The following is a 27,057-nucleotide window of genomic DNA, read 5'->3' as shown; positions in this document are numbered from 1 at the left end:
GGATTCAATTTAAAGTGAACTCTTTTGTCACTTGGGGCTTTTTTCCTATTAACTTTTTTTAAATCCAGTGACAGTTTCCCTCACTTCTCAGTGCTGTCTTCAACTATCTGTTGCAAAGTGTTAAACAAAGAACAGCTTTGCCAACCATGGAATGGCAAGGAATGCTGCGCTACTCTAGTCAGGTACTAAGTTGTAAAACAGTACTATTGGTTTATCCTGTGATATTTGCTTTCTCAACAAAATCAGAGTCATAGATGTACAGCACGGAAACTGACCCTTCGGTTCAACACACCCATGCTGGCCAGATATCCCATCCTAATCTAGTCCCACTTGTCAGCATTTGACCGGTATCCCTGTAAACCCTTCCTATTCATATACCCATTCAGATGCCTTTAAATGTTATAATTTTACTAGCCTCCACCACTTCCTCTGGCAGTGCATTCCATACACAATAGACAATACGTGCAGGAGTAGGCCATTTGGCCCTTTCAGCCAGCACCACCATTCATTATGATCATGTGATCACCCAAAATCAGTATCCTGTTCCTGCCTTATCCCCATAATTGTTGATTCCACTATCTTTTAAGAGCTCTATCCATCTCTCTCTTGAAAGTATCCAGAGACTTTGCCTCCATTGCCTTCTGGGGCAGAGCATTCTATATATCCACTACTTAGCGAGTTTTGAGAAGATTTAGAACATAGAACATAGAACATAGAAGGATACAGCGCAGTACAGGCCCTTCGGCCCTCGATGTTGCGCCGACCGAATCCTACCTAACCTATACTAGCCCAATAACTTCCAAATGCCTATCCAATGCCCGCTTAAATGACCATAAAGAAGGAGAGTTCACCACTGATACGGGCAGGGCATTCCATGAACTCACAACCCGCTGTGTGAAGAATCTACCCCTAACATCTGTCCTATACCTACCACCCCTTAATTTAAAGCTATGTCCCCTAGTAACACCTGACTCCATTAGCGGTAAAAGGTTCTTAGTATCTACCCTATCTAAACCCCTAATCATCTTATACACTTCTATCAGATCTCCCCTAAACCTTCTCTTCTCCAATGAGAACAGCCCCAAGTGCCTCAGCCTTTCCTCATAAGATTTTCCTACCATTCCAGGCAACATCCTGGTAAACCTCCTCTGCACTCGTTCTAAAGCTTCCACATCCTTCCTATAGTATGGCGACCAAAACTGCACACAATACTCCAGATGAGGCCGCACCAGAGTCTTATACAACTGCAACATGACCTCAGGACTCCGGAACTCAATTCCTCTGCCAATAAAGCCCAGTACACCATATGCCTTCCTCACAGCACTATTTACCTGGGTGGCAACTTTCAGAGATCTGTGTACATGGACACCAAGATCCCTCTGCTCATCCACACTACCAAGTAGCCTACCATTAGCCCAGTAATCCATCATCTTGTTATTCCTACCAAAGTGAACGACTTCGCACTTAGCTACATTGAATTCCATTTGCCACATTTCCGCCCAGCTCTGCAACTTATCTATATCCCGCTGTAACCTACCACTTCCTTCCTCACTATCCACAACTCCACCGACTTTTGTGTCATCCGCAAACTTGCTTACCCAGCTTTCAAGTCCTTCCTCTAGATCATTTATAAAGATAACAAAAAGCAATGGTCCCAAAACAGATCCTTGTGGTACACCGCTAGTAACTGCGCTCCAAGATGAACATAATCCATCAACTACTACCCTCTGTCTCCTTCCAGCCAGCCAATTCCTAATCCAAACCTCTAATGTATCCTCAATGCCATACCTCCGAAGTTTTAGCATTAGCCTACCATGGGGAACCTTATCGAACGCCTTACTAAAATCCATATACACAACATCTACTGCTTTACCCTCATCCACTTCCTTGGTCACCTTCTCAAAGAACTCAATAAGGTTTGTGAGGCACGACCTGCCCTTCACAAAACCATGCTGGCTATCCCTGATCACGTTATTCCTACCCAGATGTTCATAAATCTTATCCCTTACCATTCTCTCTAAGACTTTGCCCACCACTGAAGTCAGACTCACTGGCCTATAGTTGCTAGGGCTATCCCTACTCCCTTTCTTGAACAATGGGACCACATTCGCTATCCTCCAGTCCTCTGGTACTATTCCTGTTGACAACGACGACATAAAAATCCAGGCCAATGGCTCTGCTATCTCCTCCCTAGCTTCCCATAGGATCCTGGGGTAAATGCCATCAGGCCCAGGAGACTTATCTATATTCATCCTTTCCAATATTCCCAAAACCTCTTCCCTGCATATTTCCAGGGCATCCATTCTAATTATTTGTGATTCCATATTCACATCAGCAACAGTGTCCTGTTCCTGAGTGAATACTGATGAAAAGTACTGATTTAATGTCTCTCCAATCTCCTCCGCCTCCACACACAACTTCCCACTACTATCCTTGACAGGACCGATACCTACCCTAGTCATCCTTTTATTCTTGACATACCTATAGAAAGCCTTTGGGTTTTCCCTAATCCTACCAGCTAAAGACTTTTCATGTCCCCTTCTCGCTTTTCTTAGCTCCCTCTTTAGCTCCTTCCTGGCTACCTTATAACTCTCAATCGCCCCTACTGAACCTTCACGTCTCATCTTTACATATGCCGCCTTCTTCCCTTTCACAAGGGACTCCAATTCCTTACTAAACCACGGCTGCCTCACAAGGCCCTTTACACCATGCCTGACTGGTACATACCTATCGAGGACACGCAGTAGCTGCTCCTTGAACACTCCCCACATCTCATTAGTGTTCTTCTCTTGAAGCCTGTTTTTCCAATCCACACATCCTAAGTCATGCCTCACTGCATCATAATTTCCCTGCCCCCAGCTATAGCTCTTGCCCTGCGGCACACGATTATCCCTCTCCATCACTAAAGTAAAAGTCACCGAGTTGTGGTCACTGTCCCCGAAGTGCTCACCTACCTCCAAGTCCAACACCTGGCCTGGTTCATTACCTAGAACCAAATCCAATATAGCCTCCCCTCTTGTTGGCCTGTCGACATATTGTGTCAGGAAACCCTCCTGCACACATTGTACAAACACCGACCCATCTAATGAACTCGAGCTATAGCTCTCCCAGTCAATATCTGGGAAGTTAAAGTCCCCCATAACAACCACCCTACTACCTTCACTCTTTTCCTGAATCATCCTCGCAATATTATCCTCTACTTCTCTAGGACTATTAGGAGGCCTGTAGAAAACACCTAACAGGGTGACCTCACCTTTCCTATTTCTAACCTCAGCCCAAACTACCTCAGATGGCAAGTCCTCTTCCATCGTCCATTCCACTGCTGTGATACTGTCTTTGACAAGTAATGCCACGCCTCCCCCTTTTTTACCCCCATGTCTGATCCTACTAAAACATTTGAACCCTGGAACGTGCAACAGCCATTCTTGTCCCTGTTCTACCCACGTCTCTGTAATGGCCACAACATCGAAGTCCCAGGTACCAACCCACGCTGCAAGTTCACCTACCTTATTCCTTATACTTCTGGCATTGAAGTATACACACTTCAATCCACCTTTCTGGTTACAGGCACCCTCCTTAGAGATTGCTGCATTATTCCTAACCTCCCTACACTCAAGGTCCTGTACCCTAAAGCTACAGTCCTGGTTCCCATGCCCCCGCGGAGTTAGTTTAAACCCTCCCAAAGAGCACTAGCAAACCTCCCCCCAAGGATACTGGTGCCCCTCAGGTTCAAGTGTAGACCATCCTTTTTATAGAGGTCCCACCTTCCCCAGAAAGGACCCCAGTTATCCAGAAACCGGAATCCCTCCCTCCTGCACCATCCCTGTAGCCACGCATTTAACTGCTCTCTCTCCCTGTTCCTCGACTCTCTATCACGTGGCACGGGTAACAAACCAGAGACTACAACTCTGTTTGTTCTAACTCGGAGCTTCCAACCTAGCTCCCTGAAAGCCTGCCTTACATCCTCACCCTTCTTCCTACCTATATCGTTGGTGCCAACGTGGACCACGATCTGGGGCTGCTCCCCCTCCCCCTTAAGGACCCGGAAAACACGATCAGCGACATCACGTACCCTTGCACCTGGGAGGCAACATACCAAACGTGAGTCCCTGTCGCCCCCACAAAACCGTCTGTCTGTACCCCTCACTATCGAGTCCCCAAGAACAATTGCTCTACCTTTCTCCACCCTACCCTTCTGAGCAACGGGGCCAGGCTCTGTGCCAGAGGCCTGAACCTCGTTGCTTGCCCCTGGTAAGTCATCCCCCCCTACAAGCATTTGTAGCTCAGGTTGAGGTTTTGGATGTAGGTTTGCTCGATGAGCTGCAAGGTTCATTTCCAGACGTTTTGTTACCCTACTAGGTGACATCTTCAGTGGGCCTCAGGCGAAGCAATGCTGAAAATTCCTGCTTTCTATTTATACGTTTGGTTTTCTTTGGGTTGACGATGTCATTTCCTGTAGTGATGTTATTTCCTGTGTTATTTCCATCACCACAGGAAATGACATCGTCAACCCAAAGAAAACCAAACTTATAAATGGAAGTCAGGGATTTGCAGCATTGCTTCACCTGAGGCCCACTGAGGATGATACCTAGTAGGATAATGAAACATCTGGAAATGAACCTTTTTCAGCGAGCAAACCTACATTCAAAATATCCAGTACTCTCTGGGTGAAGAAGTTTCTCCTCGATTCTGTTCTAAATGGCCTACCCTTTATTTTTAAACTGTGTCCTCTGGTTCTGGACTCCCCACATCAGTGCAAAGATGCTTCCTGCTTCCAGGATGTCCAATCCTTTGAGACGTATAAGATTATTAATCAGATCCGCTCTCATCCTTCTAAGCTCAAGTGTGTACAAGCCCAGTCATTCCAATCTTTCAACATATGATAGTTTGCCATTCTGGGAATTGACCTTGTAAACCTATGCTGCACACTCTCAATAGCCAGAATGTCCTTCCTCAAATTTGGAGACCAAAACTGCACACAATACTCCAGGTGCGGTCTCGGCAGGGCCCTGTACAGCTTCAGGAGGACTTCTTCGTTCCAGTATCAATTCTTCTTGTTATGAAGGCCAGCATGCCATTAGCTTTCTTCACGGCCTGCTGTACCTGCTTGCTTGCTTTCATTGACTGATATACAAGAACACCTAGATCTTGTTGTACTTCTCCTTTACCTAAACGGAGTCCAGTTAGGTAGTAATCTGCCTTTCTGTTCTTGCACATTTATCCACATTAAATGGCATCTGACATGCAATTGTCCACTCACCTAACCTGTCTGAGTCACCCTGTATTCACATAACATCCTCCTCCCATTTCATCCTGCCACCCAGCTTTGTGTTATCAGCAAATTTGCTAATATTACTTTTAATGCCTTTATCTAATCGTTGATGTATATTGTAAACAGCTGTGGTCCCAGCATCCTTTGCATGAAAATATTGCCCCTTGGATCTCTCTTATATCTTTCTCCTCTCACCCTAAACCTATGCTCTCTAGTTCTGGAAAAGACTGTCTGTTTATCCTACCCATGCCCCTCATGATTTTATAAACCCCTATATGGTTACCCCTCAGCCTCCGCTCCAGGGAAAACCGCCCCAGCCTCCACCTATAGCTCAAATCCTTCAATCCTGGCAATATCCTTTAATCTTTTTTGAGCCTTTCAGGTTTCACAACATCCTTTTGGATAAGATGGAGACCAGAATTGTATGCAATATTCCAAAAGTAGCCTAACCATTGTCCTGTAGCGCTGCAACATGACCTCCAATCCTGTACTCAATACTCTGACCAATAAAGGAAAGCACACCAAACACCACCTTCACTATCCTACCTACCTGTAACTCTACTTTCAAGGAGCTTTGTACCTGCACTCCAAGGTCTTTGTTTAGCAACACTCTCTAGGACCTTACCATTAAGTGTGTACGTCCTGCAAAGATTTGCTTTCCCAAAATGCAGCACCTCTCAAATATCTAAATTAAACACCATCTGCCACTCCTCAGTCCATTGACTCATCTGGTCAAGATCCCGTTGTAATCTGAAGTAACCTTCACTGACCACTACACCTCCAACTTTGGTGTTATCTGCAAACTTCACTAACTATACTTCTTATGCTCACATCCAAATAATTTATATAAATGATGAAAAGTAGTGGACCCAGCACCGAACCTTGTGACACTCCACAGGTCACAGGCCCACAGTCTGAAAAACAACTCTCCACTACCATCCTCTGTCTTCTACTTTTGAGCCAGTTCTGTATCCAAATGGCTAGTTCTCCCTGTATTCCATCAGATCTAATCTTGCTAACCAGTGTCACATGGGAAACCTTGTCAAATGCCTTACTGAAGTCCATTGATCATGTCCACCCCTCTGCACCTCATCAATTCTTTTTGTTAGTTCTTCAAAAAAAAACCATAATCAAGTTAGTGAGACATGATTTCCCTCACATAAAACCATGCTGACTATCCTTAATCGGTCCTTGCCTTTCCAAATACGTGTACATCCTGTCCCTCAGGATTTTCTCCAACAAACTCCTTGAGTTGTGAGGAACAGTGTGAAAGTGCATCCTATAGCTGTAGATTTGGGCATTTAACTTCATTAAGTTAATTCAGGTTAGTCTTTTGTTGCCATTTATGAAATTTATACCTGAAGTTGGTGATTTAATGTTTTAGTACGATACCAAAGGGAGCTTCGAGTTTTGTTCTGTTTGTACTTGGGTTGTGAATAAGGTAGCTTTAATTTGTTTCTCAGGTTGCTCTAATAAATCCCACATAGGGATTGGACAATAAAGACCAGGACTCATATCCAGGGGCAATAGAAGATGTTAATGTGTATCCAAGTTAGGCTTCTTAACTTGAAGGTGATGATTCTGTATGTTATGCTTGGTAGTTGAGACTACGGGGTGAGTTTCAACAATGCACCATGTAGATTATCTGTAATACAGTCAAAATTGGATGGACATCCAGTTGGTAGGAGCCCAACAAATCAGCTATCCTGTCCTGAATGATATTGAACCTCTTGAAGTTACGCACACGTCCAGGATGAGACGTATTTTTCTCTTTTGTCTGGATAGGGCTACCTCAGCAATTTTCCACTGTCTAGTAAATTACAGGTGGTGCACAGATCTTCAAGACTACCAGTAAGCTGTCAGGGTCTGTCACCTTAATGTATGAACTGAATGGAACTCTGCTGAAGGCAGACAGATGGTGGGGAGCTCAGGCTGAGTAGGATTATCCACTCAGCATTTTGAAGGTGCTTGCAAATGTTTTAACCCTGCCCAAGTGGTTACACTCTACGTAAGCCTAAATAGGGAGAGCTAGCAGAGGATGAGCTTTCAATCAAATTCCAATCCTAACAAATAAATGCTTCTTTCCATTTCACTAACATCATCTGTTTCTGCCTCTGCTGTTAAGATCCTTATCCTTTTTTTTAAAACGTAAGACTATTCTCACCAACTCCTAGCCAGCCTCCTGCATTCTCAAAGTGTGGTGTTGGATGTTTTGATGTGTACATAAACTTTCAGGAGACACTCTATACAGTGCCATTCAGAGATTTTATGCAAAAAACATTCTAATTCATGTCGCAAGATAATAATAAAATAACCGGAAACAAAGTTCTGAAGAGTCATCTAGACATTAGCTTCCTCTCTTTCCATGGATACTGCCTGAACCACTGATTTCTAAAAATTTTGTTTGTTTTCAGTACAGATTCCAGCACCGCCAGTAATTTGCTCCTTCAGGAAATCAAGTATTGGTCATTGGTTATTATTCAGGCTAGAGGAAGGTTTGTAATGGAGTTCTCCCATACTTTTCCTGATAGAGTCAAATGATCTTACTCTTGACCCTGCACATCATGATCATGGTACTGGAAAAGCACAGCAGTTCAGGCAGCATCCGAGGAGCATGAGAATTGACATTTTGGACGTAAGCTCCTCGGATGCTGCCTGTCCTGTGCATTTCCAGCACCACAGTCTTCACTCTGATCTCCAGCATCTGCAGTCCTCATTTTCTCCATGGCATACAGGGTATCATTTCAGACTTTATGGATTTTTCTGAAGCTTGGAAGAACTAAACTGAAAAGAGGTAAAGTAAACTGTAAATGTGTAGAACCCCAAAAGGCCATGCACAGATTAGTGCAGTGAATGGATAGGTGACAGTTGAACTCCATTCAGAAATGTCTGAGGTGCTGCATTTTGGTAGGAAGAACACAGACAGACAGAATAACGCAGGGGATGCATTTCTAAGGAGGTGCAGGAGCGTAGGGACCTTGGTGTACATGCACACAGATCATTGAAGGTGGAAGGTTGGGTAGTGAGAACAGTCAGTAAAGCATGCAGTATCCTCATTCTTGTTAGTAGGAGCATACAAAGCACTGAGGTTATGACTAATTTGTATAAGACACTTGTTGGATCTCAACTAGTGTGTTGTGAACTGAGCGCCACGCCATAAGGAGAATGTGAATGTAATGGAGAAAGTGCAAGACATTTACAAGAAAATCTCCAGTTATGAGAAACTTCAGTGATGAGGATAGATTGAACAGTCTCAGAGTGAAGGGGCAATCCTTGAGAACTGAGTTGAGGAGGATTTTCTTCAGCCAGAGGGTAATAGAACCTGTGAAATTCGTTGCCACAAAAGGCTGTGGGGGCCAAGTTATTGTATATTTTTTAAGACCGCTAAATAGGTTCTTGAATAGTAAGAAGATCAAGGGTTAGGTGGAGAAGGCAGGAGACTGGGATTGAGAAATATATTGGCCATGCTCAAATGATGGATCAGACCAGCTGGGCCAGTTGGCCTAATTCTGCTCCTGTATCCTATTGTCAAATGTTGGTACTTTTCTTGAATAGAAGAAGCTGAGAGGAGATGTGATTATATTTCCTCAAAATTTGAGGAGGCTGAATGGAAGAAAAAGGAGAGAAATCTCCCACTCAAAATGCTAAAGAATAAGGGAGCGCATAAGTGATTTACAAAGGAAGTAAATGCAAGACGAGGGGGAAAAAGTCTTTTTCCTATAATGAGTGGTTCAAGTCGAGAATGCAGTGCCTGAAAATGTGGTGGAGGCAGGTTCAATTAAGGCATTCAAGATGACACGAGATGATTGTTTAAATAGAAACAATATGTAAGAGTATGGGAAACAGGCAGGAGGTTGGCACCAAGTCATGATACTTATTTAGAAAGCTGGTGCAGATGGCAATTTACCATAATGGCCGCCTTTTACACTGTAACACTTGTGATTTTGTGCTGAAGAGGCACAAAGAGTGTCTAATTGAAAACACAGGTATTTAAGTGGTACTTTACTAAACACACTTTTTTTTTATTCTGGTGTCTTTTTCAGGTGGCCAAACTTTTGCAAAAAGATGGAGAGACTGAGCTTCAAATGAGATATGAAATTGGAAACATGAAGCAGGAGTTGGCAACAATCAGCATGATGGATGAGTTTGCCAGATATGCACGGCTGGAGCGCAAGATAAACAAAATGACTGATAAACTGAAAACTCACGGTACTGAGAAACCTGTTTCCCTTTGTAAGAGTGCAGCAGGCAAAAGTTTAAACAAAAATAACAACTCACTAGCTAAAGAACTGAAAGATTGAAAAATCAAAAATTATTGTAGCTTCCCCACACTCTCTCCCTATCATGACATTTTGACACTGAATGGAAGAGGATTTGGAGGATTATGTTTTGAATTTAGATTTGACAGAATTACTTTTGGTTTTCTTTCAACTCCTTTTTCTTTCATCAGCTCAGCCTCAGGGGATCTTAAATACAATATTATTCAAAACTATTTTTACCCATTTTTCTGAAGTCATCAACTCTCTCAGCGATGTAGTTCTGCACCCACGCCCTCATGCTTTGTTCATGTGGGAGCCGTAAAGTTTATTGCCAGCAGGGTGTGGTGACACGCAGATCCAATCTGTCTCGTTTTTCAATGTTCACACCTAACATTCAGCATGTCTCTATAGGTTCCAGTTACGAACATTTCCACTGCTCTTCCTGCCTCACACACCTTCATTTGTTCATGTGACCAATACCATTTCCCTTGCTGAAATTAATTAACTCCGCTTCAGGTCAAGTTTCTGCTTCTTGCCTTGAGATTTTCCTTTCAAGCCGTCAAGATGGTACTTTTTATTTTCCAAAACACAAATAAACAAATTTATTTAAGCAAAAGCAAACCATTGCAGTTGGTGGAAATCTGGAATAAGAATAGAAAATGACGTATTCAGCAGGTGTGGCAGCATCTGAGGCATGACAGATTTAACACGAGGTCGATGACTTTTTGTCAGAGTTACAAGAAGTTCAAGATTGATAGATACTTCTCTCATACACCATTTGGTGTAGCGGCCAAAGCCGTATTTAACAGGTTTTAAACAAGTTGAGGCTGGGAAAGTGAGAAAAGAACAAAAGGGAAGGTCTATGATAAAAGTGAAGGTCAGTAGTGATTAAACAGCTTTTGAAATGGTGGTGTAAGGCAAAAGGGCATAGTAATGTGATAAGAAACAAACAAAGGCTCCAGAACAGTAAATAGCAATAATGGAATCACTACTAACAACTATTACCTTAAAAAAATGGGAACAGATTGATCTAAAACCTGTGAAACTAGCATCATCCTTGATTGATGTTTTATGGACAGTTAAGTGGTGAACTTGTTTTTTTTTCATTTTGTTTTCATACTTTTTCTCTCTTTTCTAATTGATTCTCTTGTATTATTGACTTGGTCTTTCTAATTTACTGTAGTTCTGCAATCCATAGCAACATAGCATATTGCAGCAGAAAAGGCTACAGTTTGGCCCATTAAGCCAAATACTAGCCCTTTTTGGAAAAAAAATCTAATTAATGTTAGTCTTTTTCCATCATCTTGCAGTATTTTCCCTTTCTGAATTAATCAAATTCAGATTTGAAAGTGATTATTCAACCTGCTGCCATCACACTTTGAGAGAGTGCATTGTGCTCAATGGAAATTGGTCAGTTTTGCTGATGGTATCCACTTATCAGGATTAGTTCATTCTAATTATGATGTGGACATGCCAGTGTTGGACTGATCTGACAAAGTCAGAAGTCACATGACACCGGGTTATAGTCCAACAGGTGATTTAAAATCACAAGCTTTCGAAGCGCTGCTCCTTCGTCAGGTGAATGCTTTCCTCCATTGAGAGCAGCTCAAAGACATGCATTTCTTTTTTGATCTTATAAAGTGATGAATTCTGGTTTGCACTAGTTAGGATCTTACTGTTTTAAATGGAATATCTTCTCTCAATTGTCTAAAACACTGTACTGAGCAGAAATTTTTCTTTTGTAGTCAAAACAAGAACGGCACAGTTAGCAAAAATCAAGTGGGTGGTGAATATTGTGTTTTATATTGTGCAGGTGAGTATGCATTTTTTTAAAAAAATAGATGCAGAATTTGAATTTTGACCTGTTCATTAAAAGTAGTCATCCTGTTGCTGTTAGTGAGCTCTTTCAGAAAGTGGTTGCCAAGTTATAAACTTGAAAATAATAACTTAAGTTTAGATTACTTAGTGTGGAAACAGGCCCTTCGGCCCAACAAGTCCACACGGACCCGCCGAAGCACAACCCACCCATACCCCTACATTTACCCCTTACCTAACACTACGGGCAATTTAGCATGGCCAATTCAGCTGACCCGCACATCTTTGGACTGTGGGAGTAAACCGGAGCACCCGGAGGAAACCCACGCAGTCACGGGGAGAATGTGCAAACTCTACACAGTCAGTCGCCTGAGTCGGGAATTGAACCCAGGTCTCAGGCGCTGTGAGACAGCAGTGCTAACCACCGTGCCACCGTGCCGCCCAGTTTCTGTGACATAAAGGTCTATATAAATACAAGTGTAAAAGATTTGCTCATTTAGGGTAGGCAATATGTCATGAAGCTTTGTGATTTTATATTTATTATTATTTGGGAACTTTGTACTAAAGTGGAGGTAGACAGATTTTTGGTTTTAGTTTTGTAAAAGTGACATTTTTTTGTTTTACAAATCAGAAAATCCATTTTAAGAGTAAGTTCAAAACAGCATTTCTAGAAAAGCAAGTGACTTGAGATAATTAACGGGATCTGCTCCTTTATGAAATTATTTAAGTGTTTATGAAATTGACCTTCTTTTATGACCAGAAAGACAAGTCAGAAGCTATAACTAGGTTCAGTTCAGAATATGGAAAAGATTTATAACTGCAAAAGGACAGTTTAGTTTTTGCAGTCTCCAAGCTATCTGAGCCTGAAGAACTGTTTTAGTAGTCCAAATAGACAATGTGCAAAAAATAAAAGCCAAAAGGAAATGCTTGTGATTGATTAAGATATTTTAAAAAGAAGATAGGACTGGTACTTCTTTACAGACATTGAGTCCATATGAATATTGCTTGGGTAGGGGCAGGGGGAGGAAGGGAAGAAGGGTTAAATTATTGTTTGCGCTGTTAATAAAATCTTCTAAAAAATTGTCATGTATTGTCTTTTGTGTAATGAACTTACTGTTCTTTTTTTGTTAAAAGTATATTGTCACCCCAAATGAATATGTTTAATGACTGACCACCTTGATACCCAAATTGCAAAATTAAAATGTGCAGTCCTTTGCAACAGGTTCCACTCTGGATTCTGCCTTGTTCAGTCATTAATGCTATTGATTGGTTAAACATTTTTTTTTTGACTATGCCAGCACTGAGCTATCCCAGATGCAGAGTCAAGTATGTCATTGAATATCATTGAATCCCTTCAGTGTGGAAACAGGCCCTTCAGCCCTCAGAACAGTAGCCCACCCAAACCCATTGCCCCTACCCTATATTTACCCCTGACTGTTGCACCTAACCTGAATATCCCTGAATACTATGGGCAATTTAGCACAAGCAATTCACCTAACGTGTGCATCTCTGTACTGTGGAAGGAAACCGGAGCACCTGGGGGAAACCTACACAGACATTGGGAGAATGTGCAAACTCCGACCGAAGCTAGAATCGAACCTATGTCCTTGGCGCTGTGAAGCAGCAGTGCTAACCACTGATCCACTGTGCCAACCATGTAGCTTCCTTATCTTAACAATGTGCTTCCATTCCAAACTTTTTAAAAAAAAAAGTCTTGTTGCATTGTGTGATATCTGCTTACTTTGTCAATGTGTGCTACTTTGCGGTTGAAAATCCCGACTCCAGTCCTGTTCAGACTGTACATAAGATGTATATTACTGGAAAAGAATTTAGACAAAGAGAGAAAACTTTCACATCATTCAGCCCAATGAATCAGCCATTTTTTTTAAACTTGTGCTATTCATGTAGTGTATTGTGAGATTCTGAAAGAGGATAGAATCGAAGTTGAGTTTATTTGCTGACCGCACAGAAATCGGTGTGATCTTTACAGCAGGTTGTCTGCATAATTGGGGGGAAATTGATGAATTTCCTGTTTGTGATAAGAACCTAATTCAAAAATAACCGAAATAGTTTTTGGTAGATAATGTGTTCTAACCCAGATAATGAGAGAGTCTAATTTTTTTCCCTTTTTGGAGATGGAAAATTGGAAGGTAAATTCATTGATAATATATCTAAAGTTTTGTGCACTGCACATACTTCCTGCAGTGATCACATTTACTTTCAGTAGTACTGCCCCCTAATTTAGTAGCACCAATGTTGTTAGAACAGCAAATGCTGTGATTTGAATCACCAGATATATGCTGTTATGACTGGTTGTTGGTAAAAGTATATTCCAAAAGGATACCTTTTGGAAAAGTGCTCAAGTTGGAGTAATTATCTTGATATTTGGCGAATTCACCACTGTGTAAATTATTAAATGATGATTATTCTCTTCCAGGCAGTTTTAATGATTTCCCTGATATTGAAATATTATTCAAAACCTGTTGCTGTGCTTCCACGAAAATGGATGGCACCTTTGGAACGGATGGTAGCTTTCCCAACTGGAGTAGAAGGTGCAGTATGTTTTAAGAATAGTTTCATTTTAAATTGATCTGACCATTTCCAACCAGCCCAGGCGTACAAAAATTAGAAATGCAATTATGTGATTGGACATCATTTACTAAATAATCCTGACTGTGTTGAACATTACACTTCCAAGCAACTTAAGGCAGTCTGGTGCACACTATGGTGTGTTTGCATGTGGCAGAAACTACATAGATTAATAAATCAAATCTGTTCTTTGTAGATAGAAATAACGTAGGTACTTTAGTGCCTTTTTCAACTTGACAAAATAGGTGACAGCTATTCTCTGGTTCATTTCTTGGGAATGCTGTGACTAGTAGTCAACTGCCTTGTTCAAATTTAGACTAAACTGGGCAGTTAACTGTTGGTCATCACAATACCAATTAGCTCACTTGTCAGTCAATTAACACACTTCACAAATTGTATAAGAAAGGTTATTTTCCCTTTACATTGGTATTTCATGTGAATTATACTGGAGTGCAAGACAAAAAAAAAATTGTCAATGCTAAATCATCCCTGAATACAATATCATTTCCAGGTGAGCTAGTGTCATAATGGATATTTTCATTATTTTCCCATAACTAAATCCTTCACACTGCCCTATTTGTCACGATTGCTACTTCTCATAAATGGAAAATTATTGAAGATTAGAAATCTTGATGTCAAATGAACTTTGTTTTTTTGTTTAATTGGTGTGAAGACTTGCAACCATGGGGTAGGACTCTTAAACATGAGATGTCCAAAGCAAAATCTTTGCAACAAATTCAATAGAAATTCACCAACAAGTTAATTCCCATTAAATTCCAACAGTTACCAGCAGAAGTGTTTGGTAAACATATAGATCGTCACAATTTCTAAATCATCACTTGTACCCAATTCATTTGGAGCAGCTAATTGCTTATATCTTGCAGAGAATCAATTTTATCATGTACACCATTCTCATCAGGGTAGGGAGGGATGAGCACAAAGGTTTTGGTTTTCCTAGCTAACTTTGCCTGCGTGAATATTTTACCTCTGGTTTACAGAGGACAAGACAGATTATGCTTCTTAATTTGGTGATTCCACAGTAATCGGTGGACTCTTGTCGTAAATACATAGGACTTTCTATCAGGGTGTGCATCGAACGTGTCTTTATTTTTGCAGGTGGAGTTGGAATCACATGCTGGCTCTTGGTCTGCAATAAAGTTGTGGCTGTAGCGTTACAGCCATTCACCTGAACTGTGATGCTGGGAATTCAAGACCTGTATTTATTATTTTGCCAGCTCCCCTTCTGGAATCAATTTTTTAAAAAAATTGTTGTGGTTTCTAAATTATTTGCAATATCATTTTGTGAAGTTTTTTTAACTGCTTTGATTTAAATTGGGGATATGAACAAATGTCCAGAAACACATTTTGTCAAGTATATCAATTTTGGGGACCAATATAATAGGATTGATAGGTTTTAAAATTCATTTCAAATTAGAAGAGGGCATTTGGGGATAGTTCTGAATGATTGTTTATAGTTTTTAATGTCTGAGAAAACAATTATAAGTTGTGATGCCAAACTGTTTGTTTTTGGTGGTCTGTATGTACTAATTCATATCCTGATGTTGAGTTTATTGGTTTTGTACAGGTGTTGCAATCGAGAAGGTTGCCATATATTTATTGGATCATTGTTTTGCATCGCATAGCAATTTGTTTAAAATGATAACTCTTTACAGACTTAAAAATAGTGCTGACAGAAACTAAGTAATTGAAGGAAGATAAAGATAGACACTGTTTAAAAAAAACCCAACAGGTTAGGCAGCATCTATATAGAGCAATTGACTCAAATGTTTCAGGTCAGGTTTTACTTCTTTTGAAATAAAACTTGAACGGGACCTCCATGGAGGGTTAAACCTGTAACATTGGCATTGACAGTAGAGAGGCAGGAGAAGAATATGTGCTATGGCGTTGAGCTAAAGATCCACATGTCCAATGATTAGTGGTCTTTTTACAGTTTAAAATTAAATGCATTCTGTCCTGGATCCCAAGAAAGACTTTGAACTAAAACTGTCAATTGCATTATTTTTAGTAAGAAGGAGAGAGGTATTTATTAATTTAATTTATATATTGTTACTAGAAACCTAAATTTGAACAATCTGAAGTGTTTTAACAATATGTTGCAGACTAATTGTTGACTTTACTAAGAACTTGGGTATTTTGTGCTAATGATATTTATCAGCATTTAAATGTTGAATCTTGCCATGTGTAAGTGTCATTGTCAGTACAATTTTCCAATGAGAGTCAAACCCTGCTTGAAGATAAATTGCAAAGTTCACAAACAAACTAGGAAATTACTGGACCTTGAATATAGTTTCCTTGGCTATGTGCTACAGAATCTATGTCTGAGAAATAGGGAGTACTCATTTGTATGCAGGTTGTTTAATCTGCTTTTTAGAATAAAGCTTTTGATTTTCTGATAGGAGTTGTTTGGACGTAGTGTTTTAGATCTACTTTGCTTTATGGTTCAAAATATTGTTGTCAAAGCTCCGCTGATGAGACATTTGGAGAAAATGTACAGAATGATGTGCTGTTAAACTGTTTAGATGCAGATCTTTTGGAAGACTTATTTGTTACCTTTGTTGTATGGACAAAGAGGTCTCCCACCTCTTCGCCATCTCTGAAGTGGCAAAACTCGGGCTGTTTTGTATCCTGATAGCTGTCAAATGGAAATGAGAGGTATTGGATGAGAATGGGACGAAGCAAGCTATTCTAGCCTCTCTTTCATGATTAAAAATAAGTCGCTGAATATCTCTATCATGTTATAAGCATACGAACATTGTCTGTGGGTATTCACTATTCTTTCTTTGAAGGGAAGCATTCAGATTTGAGGCAGCCTAGCAGTGAGCAGCTGTACACAGTAAATCTTGTTTGTGAACGTACATAAGGGACATTGTGTGCTTCAGTTGGAATTCACAATGACACTTAAACGGATGTTTTTAAAAACATTAAAACAACGACAAAGATGCTGATAAGTGAGATCATACAGGCAAGAGTTCTTGAACTCAAAAGATCCTTGAAAGAAAATTAATTGATTTGACTGAGCTTTTGTAAACTTGGCTTAAATCAGCAGTTGATAAGCAGACAAATTGTTTTTCAGAACATTGAATGGATTTCATATCTGCAGCATCCCACCGATTAGTGACAAGTATCACTATTTCTCGGCTGTAGTTCAGTATTTCAGGAACATGAATTTAGTGTCCATTGCTTTTTGACAAAATTGAAAGATTTCTAGCCCCTCAACTCTGCTCTCATCTTGTGGCTTGATGCTGTTTGGTCAGCAGCTGGGAAATTACCTTTCGCTCTCTTCTAATCGTTGTGTTATTGACCATTAGGAATACTTTTCTTTGTGTCTATAAATACCACCAGGATTTTGTTTTAAGTTGTCACTCTACTAAACCAAGAAAAAATGTGGTTTAAAGAATATGCCGGTGTTAATGTTTTGTTAATTTTATTATTTTCTAAGCATGACCATTACTATTTACGTATGAATTGTCTTAATCTTTCTAACAGAATAATTCTTTTAAGTATACCATTTGCTTTAATGGTTACTTAAAATTGAATGTAGGACACATTTGATGTATTTTTTTGTCTCCATCAGTATTCTTTTAAATCACATGGTTGAAAAGGGGACTGTCAAAAGATGTTTTTTAAAAAATTCTTAGGGCTATTTTTCTCCCCTCTTGAGTCCACTTCATAATGAGACGCACTGTTTATGGACACTTGGGTAGACTATGATACCTTGTCCAATTGGCAGTCCCAATCTGTTGTATTCAAATTATTTATTGGCTGAATGAGGATTGACTAAGGACATTCTCTGTCTGTTTTGTTCCACAGAAATGAATAAACATAGAATTTCACTTTCAGTTGTTTCAGCAGCATATTCGAATAATGCCTCAGGTGAGGAGGGTACCAGTTTAATTCCTTCCCAGTCTCCTGCATTTCTGATGTTAATACCTGGTCAAAGGCCTAAATTGAAAGGAAGATTATCTTTCTGTCCCTTCCCCACAGTGCTAGATGATATCATCATGGTATAATGCCAGAGTCATTGAGGAGTGAGTGGGAAAAACATTTTTTATTTTAAAATAAATTAATCTTATTTGGGAGACAAATTCTCAGTTGAAGATGGCCACACCATACTCTTCGAGCTATTAGAAACAAATCTGTAACTACATTTTGTTATATTGTGCCTGATTACCTGTATTGCCTGTTAATAAACACTTGATACCTATGTGGTGATTTTGTATGAACTGTTTATAATGTCCAGACTGAACATACAGTAGTGATGTTGGTTTGTTTCTTAATCTGAAGTTCAAAAGAGAATTTGAAATACTTCATGTCCTACTTGAGGCGACCTTAAAAATTAGTTCGTAAATTGTCACACATTTTGTATCCACATGTTCAAACAAGGTCTTTTCTCATAGAGGGAATCTATGCAGGAATTGTATTAATGATCAAGGGCTTTCATTGCATTTGTGTGCAGATTGCAACCACGAGAACAATATGTACAGATTGTGCAATTGTGGAAGAGGCCATACTATACTTATTTCAATTACTAGTACCATCCCTCCCGTTGATGACAAAGGTGAACTCTGTACAGGAATTATTTATCTTTTGGATCGTTCATCATGTCTTAAGGTATTCCATATACTTGTCAATGAATGCTTGTGCTTAGAAAGCAGTGTTCCTTTGTACATGGATCAAGATAACTGGGTTAGAGTTTAATTTGTAACATGGCTTTCAGTTGCTCAGATGTATCAAAATCAGTGAGAAGTGAAAAAGTAGCAACAATGGAAATGAGTTGTCCACCTGTTACAGGTGTTTTTCTACCCATGAACAAAAGAAATTGGTAAATGTTTTCTCAACCCTAACCCTAACTCATTATGGTTTTAAGGTGAAACAGTTGCTAAATAATTAGCTTTATGGACCAGGCCAGAACCCCTCAAAACATTTCAAGAAAGTAGCCCAGACCCTAACTTTGCTCGTTGTTTTAAGCAGTTGTAATGCGGATATTCAGGAGCGATGCAGCTGGTCAAACCATTTATTTTTAAACAAAACAGTTTATTTACAAGATTACCAAGTGAAACACAAACAAAAAGAACAGAATAACGAAAAACTTATCCAAAAACCCAACAGACCATCCCAACTTAATGATGCTGTTCCGGATACTTGCAACAATGCCCTTAAACATCCCTTGGCACAAAAGGTTAAAATCAAACACACCAGTTCAAGCACGAGAGAAGTCAGAGACAGTTTCAGCATGGACCTTAAGACCATAAGACATAGGAGTGGAAGTAAGGCCATTCGGCCCATCGAGTCCACTCCGCCATTCAATCATGGCTGATGGGCATTTCAACTCCACTTACCCACATTCTCCCCGTAGCCCTTAATTCCTCAAGACAACATTGCATTCGCTTTCTTAATCACAGACTCAACCTGCATGTTTACTTTTTGAGAATCCTCGACTAGCACTCCCAGATCCCTTTGTACTTTGGCTTTACAAATTTTCTCACCATTTAGAAAGTAGTCTATGCTTTTATTCTTTTTGCCAAAGCGTAAGACCTCGCATTTGCTCACGTTGAATTCCATCAGCCTGCTTCTTTGGGTTCGTCAACTTCCCAACTGCCTAATTGTTTTCAGTGAACATCCAGACTGGTAATCACCAAATCAAACCAGAGAAAAGCTGAACTGGGAGAACTCCCCTTTCATTGTACAAGTGTTTTTATTAAACTTACTGCCTCGGGCAAAAGGTTTTATCTGTTAACTGATTTAATCAAATTAACAATTTAATCAAATTGGCCCTAAAATTCTTCCAACTTCAACTTTTCAGAGTCTGGAAAAAAAAAATAGCCAAGGACACCATAATCTTGTTGTGCAGCATCATCAAAAGCAATATTGTCATATTAAATGCTAACTAAGATGTGAAGTCTTTGCTGCCATGTCATATTAGAAAATTATGGAATGTCCCTAATTCACCCATGATTCAGTTGGGTAGGAAAAAACTTTAAACATTACTTGACAATAGCCCAGATAATGTTGTCTCGGGCAGTTTTTTTGCCCAATAAATTACAATTATTTTGTATAAAATCATGATGATATGGCAGCAGAGCCCTCCAATGTTTAAGGCCAGCTAAACTAAACAAACAACTGTTCCAGAAATTAACAAAGGTCATTCTGATTAGCCATAACCAAGGTGGTGTATTTAATTTACATTAGCTATTAGCTCCAGTGAGACCACCTCTTGAGTTCTAATGATACAAAGATGGTTAATAACTTGTATCACAGCATGATGTAAAGCAGTAATCATAATCTGCACTAAAATTCTTCCTTTTTCTACAGAATTTCCCATGAATCAGTACTGGATTTGGAATTTGTCACTGCCCATGCTCTCACCTTGAAATGCTTGCCAATTGCCCTGTTCTTGCCTTGAGTGAAGAAATATATAAGCTATTAATATATAACAATGTGCAACCAAGGATGGCTGTTGCTGCACATGCCTATTTACCAAGTCTGAGACGAAACTTCACACATTGATACAAAGCAACAACAGCCATCCTTGGCTACACAAAAAACTGAAGAACATTTTAGGGAGGTTATCCTTCAATTACTCAGGGAACGGGTGAGACTTCCTTTGGATGCTGCACAGAATATTGAAGAAATATGAATGTGTTGGTAGCATTCAGAGAAGATTTACTAAAATAGTACATGGAATTGGCAGGTTGTAATAAGAGTAAATGTTGGATAGGCTAAGCTTGTGTCCACTAGCATTTAGGTGAGGAAAAGTTCAATTTATGGAAAGATATAAAGTCCCGAGGGCTCTTTAAAGGGTGAAGATGTTTCCTTTGATGGGAAAATGAAAACCTGGGGTCACCTTTAAAAATAAGGATTGGCCATTGAAACAAATGTGGCAACATTTTTCTATATTCCTGATAAGTCTTTGAATATTTTTGAATAATGAGATGGATACGTATTTGCTGATCTAAGCAGTGAAATGTTACCAGTAGTAGACAACAAAATGGATTTGTGGTTACCATGAGATCAGCCATGATATAATTAAATAAAAAACTAGGCATGAGGTAGCAAATTACCTATTTCTGCACCTTGTTAACATGCAAGTCAGAAAAAGTTAGAATGTAGATACAACAAATCACGAAGAAAGCTCATAAAATGCTATCCTTTTATTATGAGAGGAACATTAAAATTTAGAATCAAAAACAGAAATTGATGGAGAACTCAGCAAATCTGGCAGCATCTTTGGAGAGACAAACAATTAACACTTCAGGTCCAGTGCTCCTTCAGATCTAGTAATAGCGAGGAAAAGGTGGAATATAGCTGCAGACAGGTGAGGATGTAAAGGAGTAAGCGATAAGTGGAGATAGAGCTCAGGGAGAGAATGATGGTTAAGCAGCCAAAGGGATGGATAATGGTAAGCCAGAGAGAAAGAAAATATGCTCATGGTTGACCATTAATGAAAATGGGTTGGCTGTACTGAAAGCAGCTCTTGTGATGACAGAGCCTAGGATGCAGCGATGGGTAAAGGACATGGAAAGTGCTCAGTCCCTAAAGTTACTGAACTCTCTACTGAGTGCCACAGGCTGCATGGTTCCCAAATGGGCAATGAGGTGCTGTTCTAGCTTCGACAGTTTCAGTGGAGTACTGCAGTGATTGCTCAGTCTACATTTTGAAAACAAAATGTTGAGTAGACCTCGTGAGCAGTGGATAGAGTAGACTACATTGAGTGAAGTGCAGGTAAGTCACTGCTTCATCTGGATGATGTGTCTGGGCCATTGGATAGTTAGGAAGAAAATAAATGGGTAGGTGTTCCACCTTGTAAGATTGCATGGAAAGTGCAGTGGGCATTTTTGGGGAGGGATGGCATTTGAAATGGAGAAGGAGTGGATAAATATCCCAGATGGAACAATCCCTGCAAAATGCTGACTTGTCTGGTCGTGGCATCCTGTTGGAAATGGTGGCTTGTGGTCTTTTGGATGTGGATGCTAGAGACATTAGGTGAGGACAACAGCAATCACTTGTGGGAGAGAAGGGGTGAGGGTAGGAATGCAGGAAATAGGTCAAATGTGACTCAAGGCTTTGTCAACCACTGGTGGGGAACCCTTGATTGACATAAAATGTAGACATTTTTAAGGCTCCCCTGTGGAAGATGGCATCATCAGAACTGGTGCAACAGAATGAGAAGCTAGGAGAATGGGATGGAGTCTTTGGAGGAAGCAGTGTGTGAGGATGTAACTGGGAGTCAGTGGGTTTATAGTGGATAATGGTGGCCAATCTACCCCTAGAACTGGAAATAGATGTCTAGGAAGGGAGGAGTCAGAGATGGACCAAATTAAAATTTAGAATGTTATGCAACAGTTACATCGGGCATTGGTGGGACCATGTATTGTGTGTAGTTTTGGTCATCTTATTTAACAAAGCATGTAAATGTTTTTGAGGTGTTTCAGAGGAGGGTTACTAGATTGATGCTTGAAAAGAGCAGATTGCCGTATGAGGATAGAATTATTAGATTGAATTTTGCTTGTATTCACCAGAGTTTAGAAAAGTTGGGGGGGGGGGGGGGGGGGGGAAAGAGAGGGGTTGATTAAAATGATAAAATTCTGAATGGTCTTGAGAAGGTAAATATGGAAATACTGTTTCCTCTCGTGAACATGTCCAGAACTAGGGGATGCTATTAGTGGTCCCCTATTTTAGCATCAAACACCATTTGCAGGGTTTTGTAGCTTTGAAACCTGGGCAAAATCTTTTAGGGGTCTGAATGACATGCGCTATGGTGCTAAATCTGGGAGAAATGCATGAAAAGTCTGGCAAAAAGTTTCTTGACACATTTTTCAACAATGTTTTCAGACATATTAAATTTTCAAGTTGTAATTCTTGTTGGAGAGTGGCAAAGTGCCTATTAATGGGGGATTATTGCTAATCAGCCTCTAACTGCAGCGCTCACGTAGTTCATAGGATCACAATCTGGAAGCAAACCTTTGTCCCATTGACTCCACACTCGCCCTCCAAAGACCATCCCACTCAGACCCAATCCCTACCACCTTAACCCCACATTTCTCCATGACCATCCAACCTAGCCTAAACATCCCTGGACAATTTAGCATTATCACATCATCATACCTGCACCATCTTTGGATTGTGGGAGGAAATCCATACAGACACAGGGAGAATGCGCAAACCCCATGCAGTAACCTGAGGCTGGAATCAAACCCTGGTGCCTGGCTCTGTGAGGCAGCAGTGGTGACCACTCAGCCAATATACTGCCTGATTGTTAATATTACATCAATAAACAGCTTTCTATTCCACCTCATACAGCAAGGAAACCAGATGTCAGCTAATCCCAATGTGAATGCAAGAATGACTACCTGCTGACTTCATTTCACCTTTATCTCCTCTGAATTACCATCTTGGCTGCCCAACAACATTTCAATGCTTAGCCCCACATCCATTACTTGGATCAAGCATCAGCCAGCCTCACAGAATGCTCCTGGTACCCTTCCAGAATCTACTCAGAGGACACTTCTGCACTTTAAAGCTTTACTTTGGGATTTGCACATCTTCCCCGTGTCTGTGTGGGTTTCCTCCGGGGTGCTCCGGTTCCTCCCACAGTCCAAAAATGTGCAGGTTAGGTGAATTGGCCATGCTAAATTGCCCATAGTGTTAGATGAAGGAGAATGGGGTCTGGGTGCGTTGTACTTCGGTGGGTTGGTGTGGACTTGTTGGGCCAAAGGGCCTGTTTCCACACTGTAACTAATCTTTCCTAAAAAAAAAATCTAATGGTCTCCTTTGCTGGTCCTGAGGGAAGTGGACATCCTGTCCACCAGGACATTCAGATGCCAAGTGGGGCATCAATTTCCCCTTATGTAATTCACCATTCAGGGAAGTGTTGGAGCACCAGTGCTCATCCAGGTGCACAAAGGTGAAAAATGGCACGGATAACAGGGATGCTAATTCCTTCCAGGATATTCCACCCACAATGAGATGACAGCAGTTGGTAAAAGGGGTGCCATGGGATCAAGGCAAGTAGTTTAATGAGTCAAAAAGTGTGGTGTTAGAAAAGCACAGGCAGCATCTGAGGAGCAAAAGAGTCGACTTTTCAAGCATAAGCTCTTCATCAGGAAGTCCTTGCTTTCTCCAGGTAGTTTTAATGAGGCTGTTTGGGATTAGACAGCAACATGTCTTGCCAGTCTCTGAAACTGACTTTCAAACCATTATAATATTTCGCCCTCTGTTGCTGAGGTGGTGGAGGTTAGCGCATTCATGTTAGGCAAGGGAATGTTAAGATTGGGAATTACAAGAATACAACATTTGAATCACAAATGCTCAGCCATGACTTTATGGAATGATGAATCAAACCCAAGAGGCTGTATAACTATTTATGCTCCTGGTTCATGAGTTCATTGCTTCCTTTAATATATATGAGCTTTCTGTGCATGGACATTGGTAACCTGGATCATTTGAACCACTAGATGTTGATTGTTAACTGTAATAAGTGTTACATCCCTTCAGTGGGTGGCACAGTGGTTAGCACTGCTACCTCACTGCGCCAGAGACCCAGGTTCAATTCCTGCCTCAGGCAACTGTCTGCGTGGAGTTTGCACATTATCCCAGTGACTGCGTGGGTTTCTTCCAGCAGTCCAAAAATGTGCAGGTTAGGTGAATTTGTCATGCTAAATTGCCCATAGTGTTAGGTGTAGGGGAATGGGTCTGGGTGGGTTGCTCTTCAGAGGGTCGGTGTGGACTTGCTGGGCTGAAGGGCCTGTTTCCACACTAAGTAATCTAACCTTTAAAAATATTTAACCAGTCAAGATATGTCATCAATGCTTGATTTTAGCTGTCCTGATCGATCAACAGATAATGAAACATTTTTTTAAAATAACGCTAATAAAGCAGCCTTTCTGTATTACCAAAGATTTTTTGATTTGGATTCCAGATTTTTGTTTGAACCAGCAGTAATCCTTTTTCACAAATTTCGTAACTAATTGGTTTATTAAATGAAGTTGGGGTTGGTTTGTGATGAAAGTTTAATGATGTTTGAACCACTATGCAAAAATAGACTAGCCATCCATAATGAGAAATAGACACCTTGTGGATATCCACAGGCTTCTGGTTGATTTGTATCTCTCATCTGTATTCTTTGCAAAGTGGTACCTTTTGAATTCGCATCATTGAGAGGTTCATCAAGTTAATTGTTCATTAAACTTACCACAGAAAGTTGTCTAGTAATTAATAGGGTAGTTGTTTTTTTGTATGGAATGTTAAACCTTTGGGTTGTGAATGATTTTGAGTTTTTAAGAATGTAATTTTGTTTCTTTGTTTCTATCCTGTCTCTTCTCTTTCTGGATCTAATCTTTCTTTATTTGTTTCCGCATCAGATTTGGCATTGAATTTACTGACTCTAATTCACCCTTCTCAGTCCTTCCACTGTTTATTCCATAATCCTATAATCTCAAAAGGACGTGTGTTATCTTGTTCATCAAGATCCCAGGTGCCCGTTACTTTCGCTGTTCCATTGTCAGTCTTAAAAAAAAAGCAACTCTGGTGGCAAGAGTGCTGAAATCTAAATGTATACTAACAACTCAGACTACTGGTGCATGCTAGGAGATAACCAACCAATGCAAAATCTCTCCCATTAGTTTACAATTGGATAGGTTTTAATCCATCAAGCACTGGATTGATTTTAAGAAAGAAACATTTGATTTAAAAATAATTTAGTCAAATACTTGACTTCCTGAAAGCTCAGTGTTTTTTAAAAGGATAGAATTTCAGACATCCTATCAGTTGAATAAAATTAATTCTTAAACTGTTGACAAATACAAAATTGATCGCTGCATAATTATTTTAAGTATGGAAGCTTATGCTGGATAGCTATTGGGCAGAACTGTGTAATAAGCCATCCTCCGCTATGCTTAAGAAATCATAATTGTTTCACCTCAACTTCCTCCCATTTTCCTTATTTTTGATTATTAAATGTTTGTTTGCTAATGTTTATGTATAGTACGTGAGTGTAACACTGGGTATATTATAAATGATTTTCATGAAATAAACTTGCTGCAAAGTGTCAATGTCCGTACTTGTAGATTTGATACGTCAACTATATGAAACTGATTTTTTGCTAGGATGGTAGTTAATTTAATCAATTTTGTTGCTCCTACCATTTGTACTGTGTGATGTTCATGGGGGGAAAAAAAAATCAGGACTTTCTCTTTCATTCCTTCATCCAAAAATAAGTTAAAGACAGCATTCTGTACACAAAAAAAATAGATCATATGATCATAAGAAATGGGAGCAGTTGGCCATTCGAACCTGTTCTGTACATTCAATATGATCATGACTGGTCCGATTGTGCCCTTTATTACTGGTCCTTGACTGCTTTTATCAATCAATAATATTTACTTTGTGGTATAGAACTTGAATATTACTAAAAATAGTGATGTTTGAAGCATTTTATCTTGTACTCAACAGGTCAAATGAGAGAATAGCAAGTAATTATGACAATTTATATTCCAGGAGGAAGGGATGCTGATTGACTTTGCTTAGGGTAACAATATGGAAAGAGCCACAAGAAAACGTCGCTTCCCAAAGTTTATGGGTAATTCAAAAAGAGATTAATATTCATTTAGCTCCTCCAGTTCTAAGGAGAGGTCACTTGGTTCAAACGTTAACTCTGATTTCTCTCTCCACAGATGCTGCCAAATCTGCCTAGCTTTTCCAGCAATCTCTGTTTTTGTTACAGATTCATTTCTAGAGAATGATTACCTTTTTATATTTCTTTTAGCAAGCACAAACGAGAATGTTATGAATCAGTTGTTGTTGTCCCAGCATGGGCATTACAGGACAAGGTGAATCCAGAGTGGAACCATTCATTCTTGGCATTAAGTTTTAATTTTACAATTTGGCTACCTTGGCAGCTTTAAAAAAGAAAATCTTCTGCTTAGGATATTGAGCAACATGGTTTATGGATTTTGATGCTGGTGCAGTTCCAGGTGCATTGCTTCTACTTCCCAACTACTTGCTAACCAAATCAAATATTATTGTCCTTTTAATTGTTTGTAATAGGCACAATACAGACCAGAGTCTACCAGCCAGCCCTTGCAAACTCCTCTACTGATGAAT

General features: G+C 40.0%; 1 protein-coding gene across 1 annotated transcript in view; it reads left to right on the top strand.

Moving 5' to 3' along the window:
• The window catches only part of get1 (guided entry of tail-anchored proteins factor 1), a 28,048-nt gene extending 9,888 nt beyond the window's left edge, over positions 1–18,160 (top strand). Inside the window, exons 2-5 of the mRNA XM_060833781.1 lie at positions 9,316–9,481; positions 11,277–11,344; positions 13,784–13,898; positions 15,052–18,160. Of these exons, the coding sequence (XP_060689764.1) occupies positions 9,316–9,481; positions 11,277–11,344; positions 13,784–13,898; positions 15,052–15,125 (423 nt within the window). The 3' untranslated portion in view covers positions 15,126–18,160. The remainder of the gene's footprint in view (positions 1–9,315; positions 9,482–11,276; positions 11,345–13,783; positions 13,899–15,051) is intronic.
• Positions 18,161–27,057: the final 8,897 nt, after the last annotated feature.

Source organism: Hemiscyllium ocellatum, chromosome 12 (genome assembly GCF_020745735.1).
Source record: "Hemiscyllium ocellatum isolate sHemOce1 chromosome 12, sHemOce1.pat.X.cur, whole genome shotgun sequence".
NCBI classification, from domain to species: Eukaryota; Metazoa; Chordata; class Chondrichthyes; order Orectolobiformes; family Hemiscylliidae; genus Hemiscyllium; species Hemiscyllium ocellatum.
This window is presented reverse-complemented; position numbering and strand designations above follow the sequence as displayed.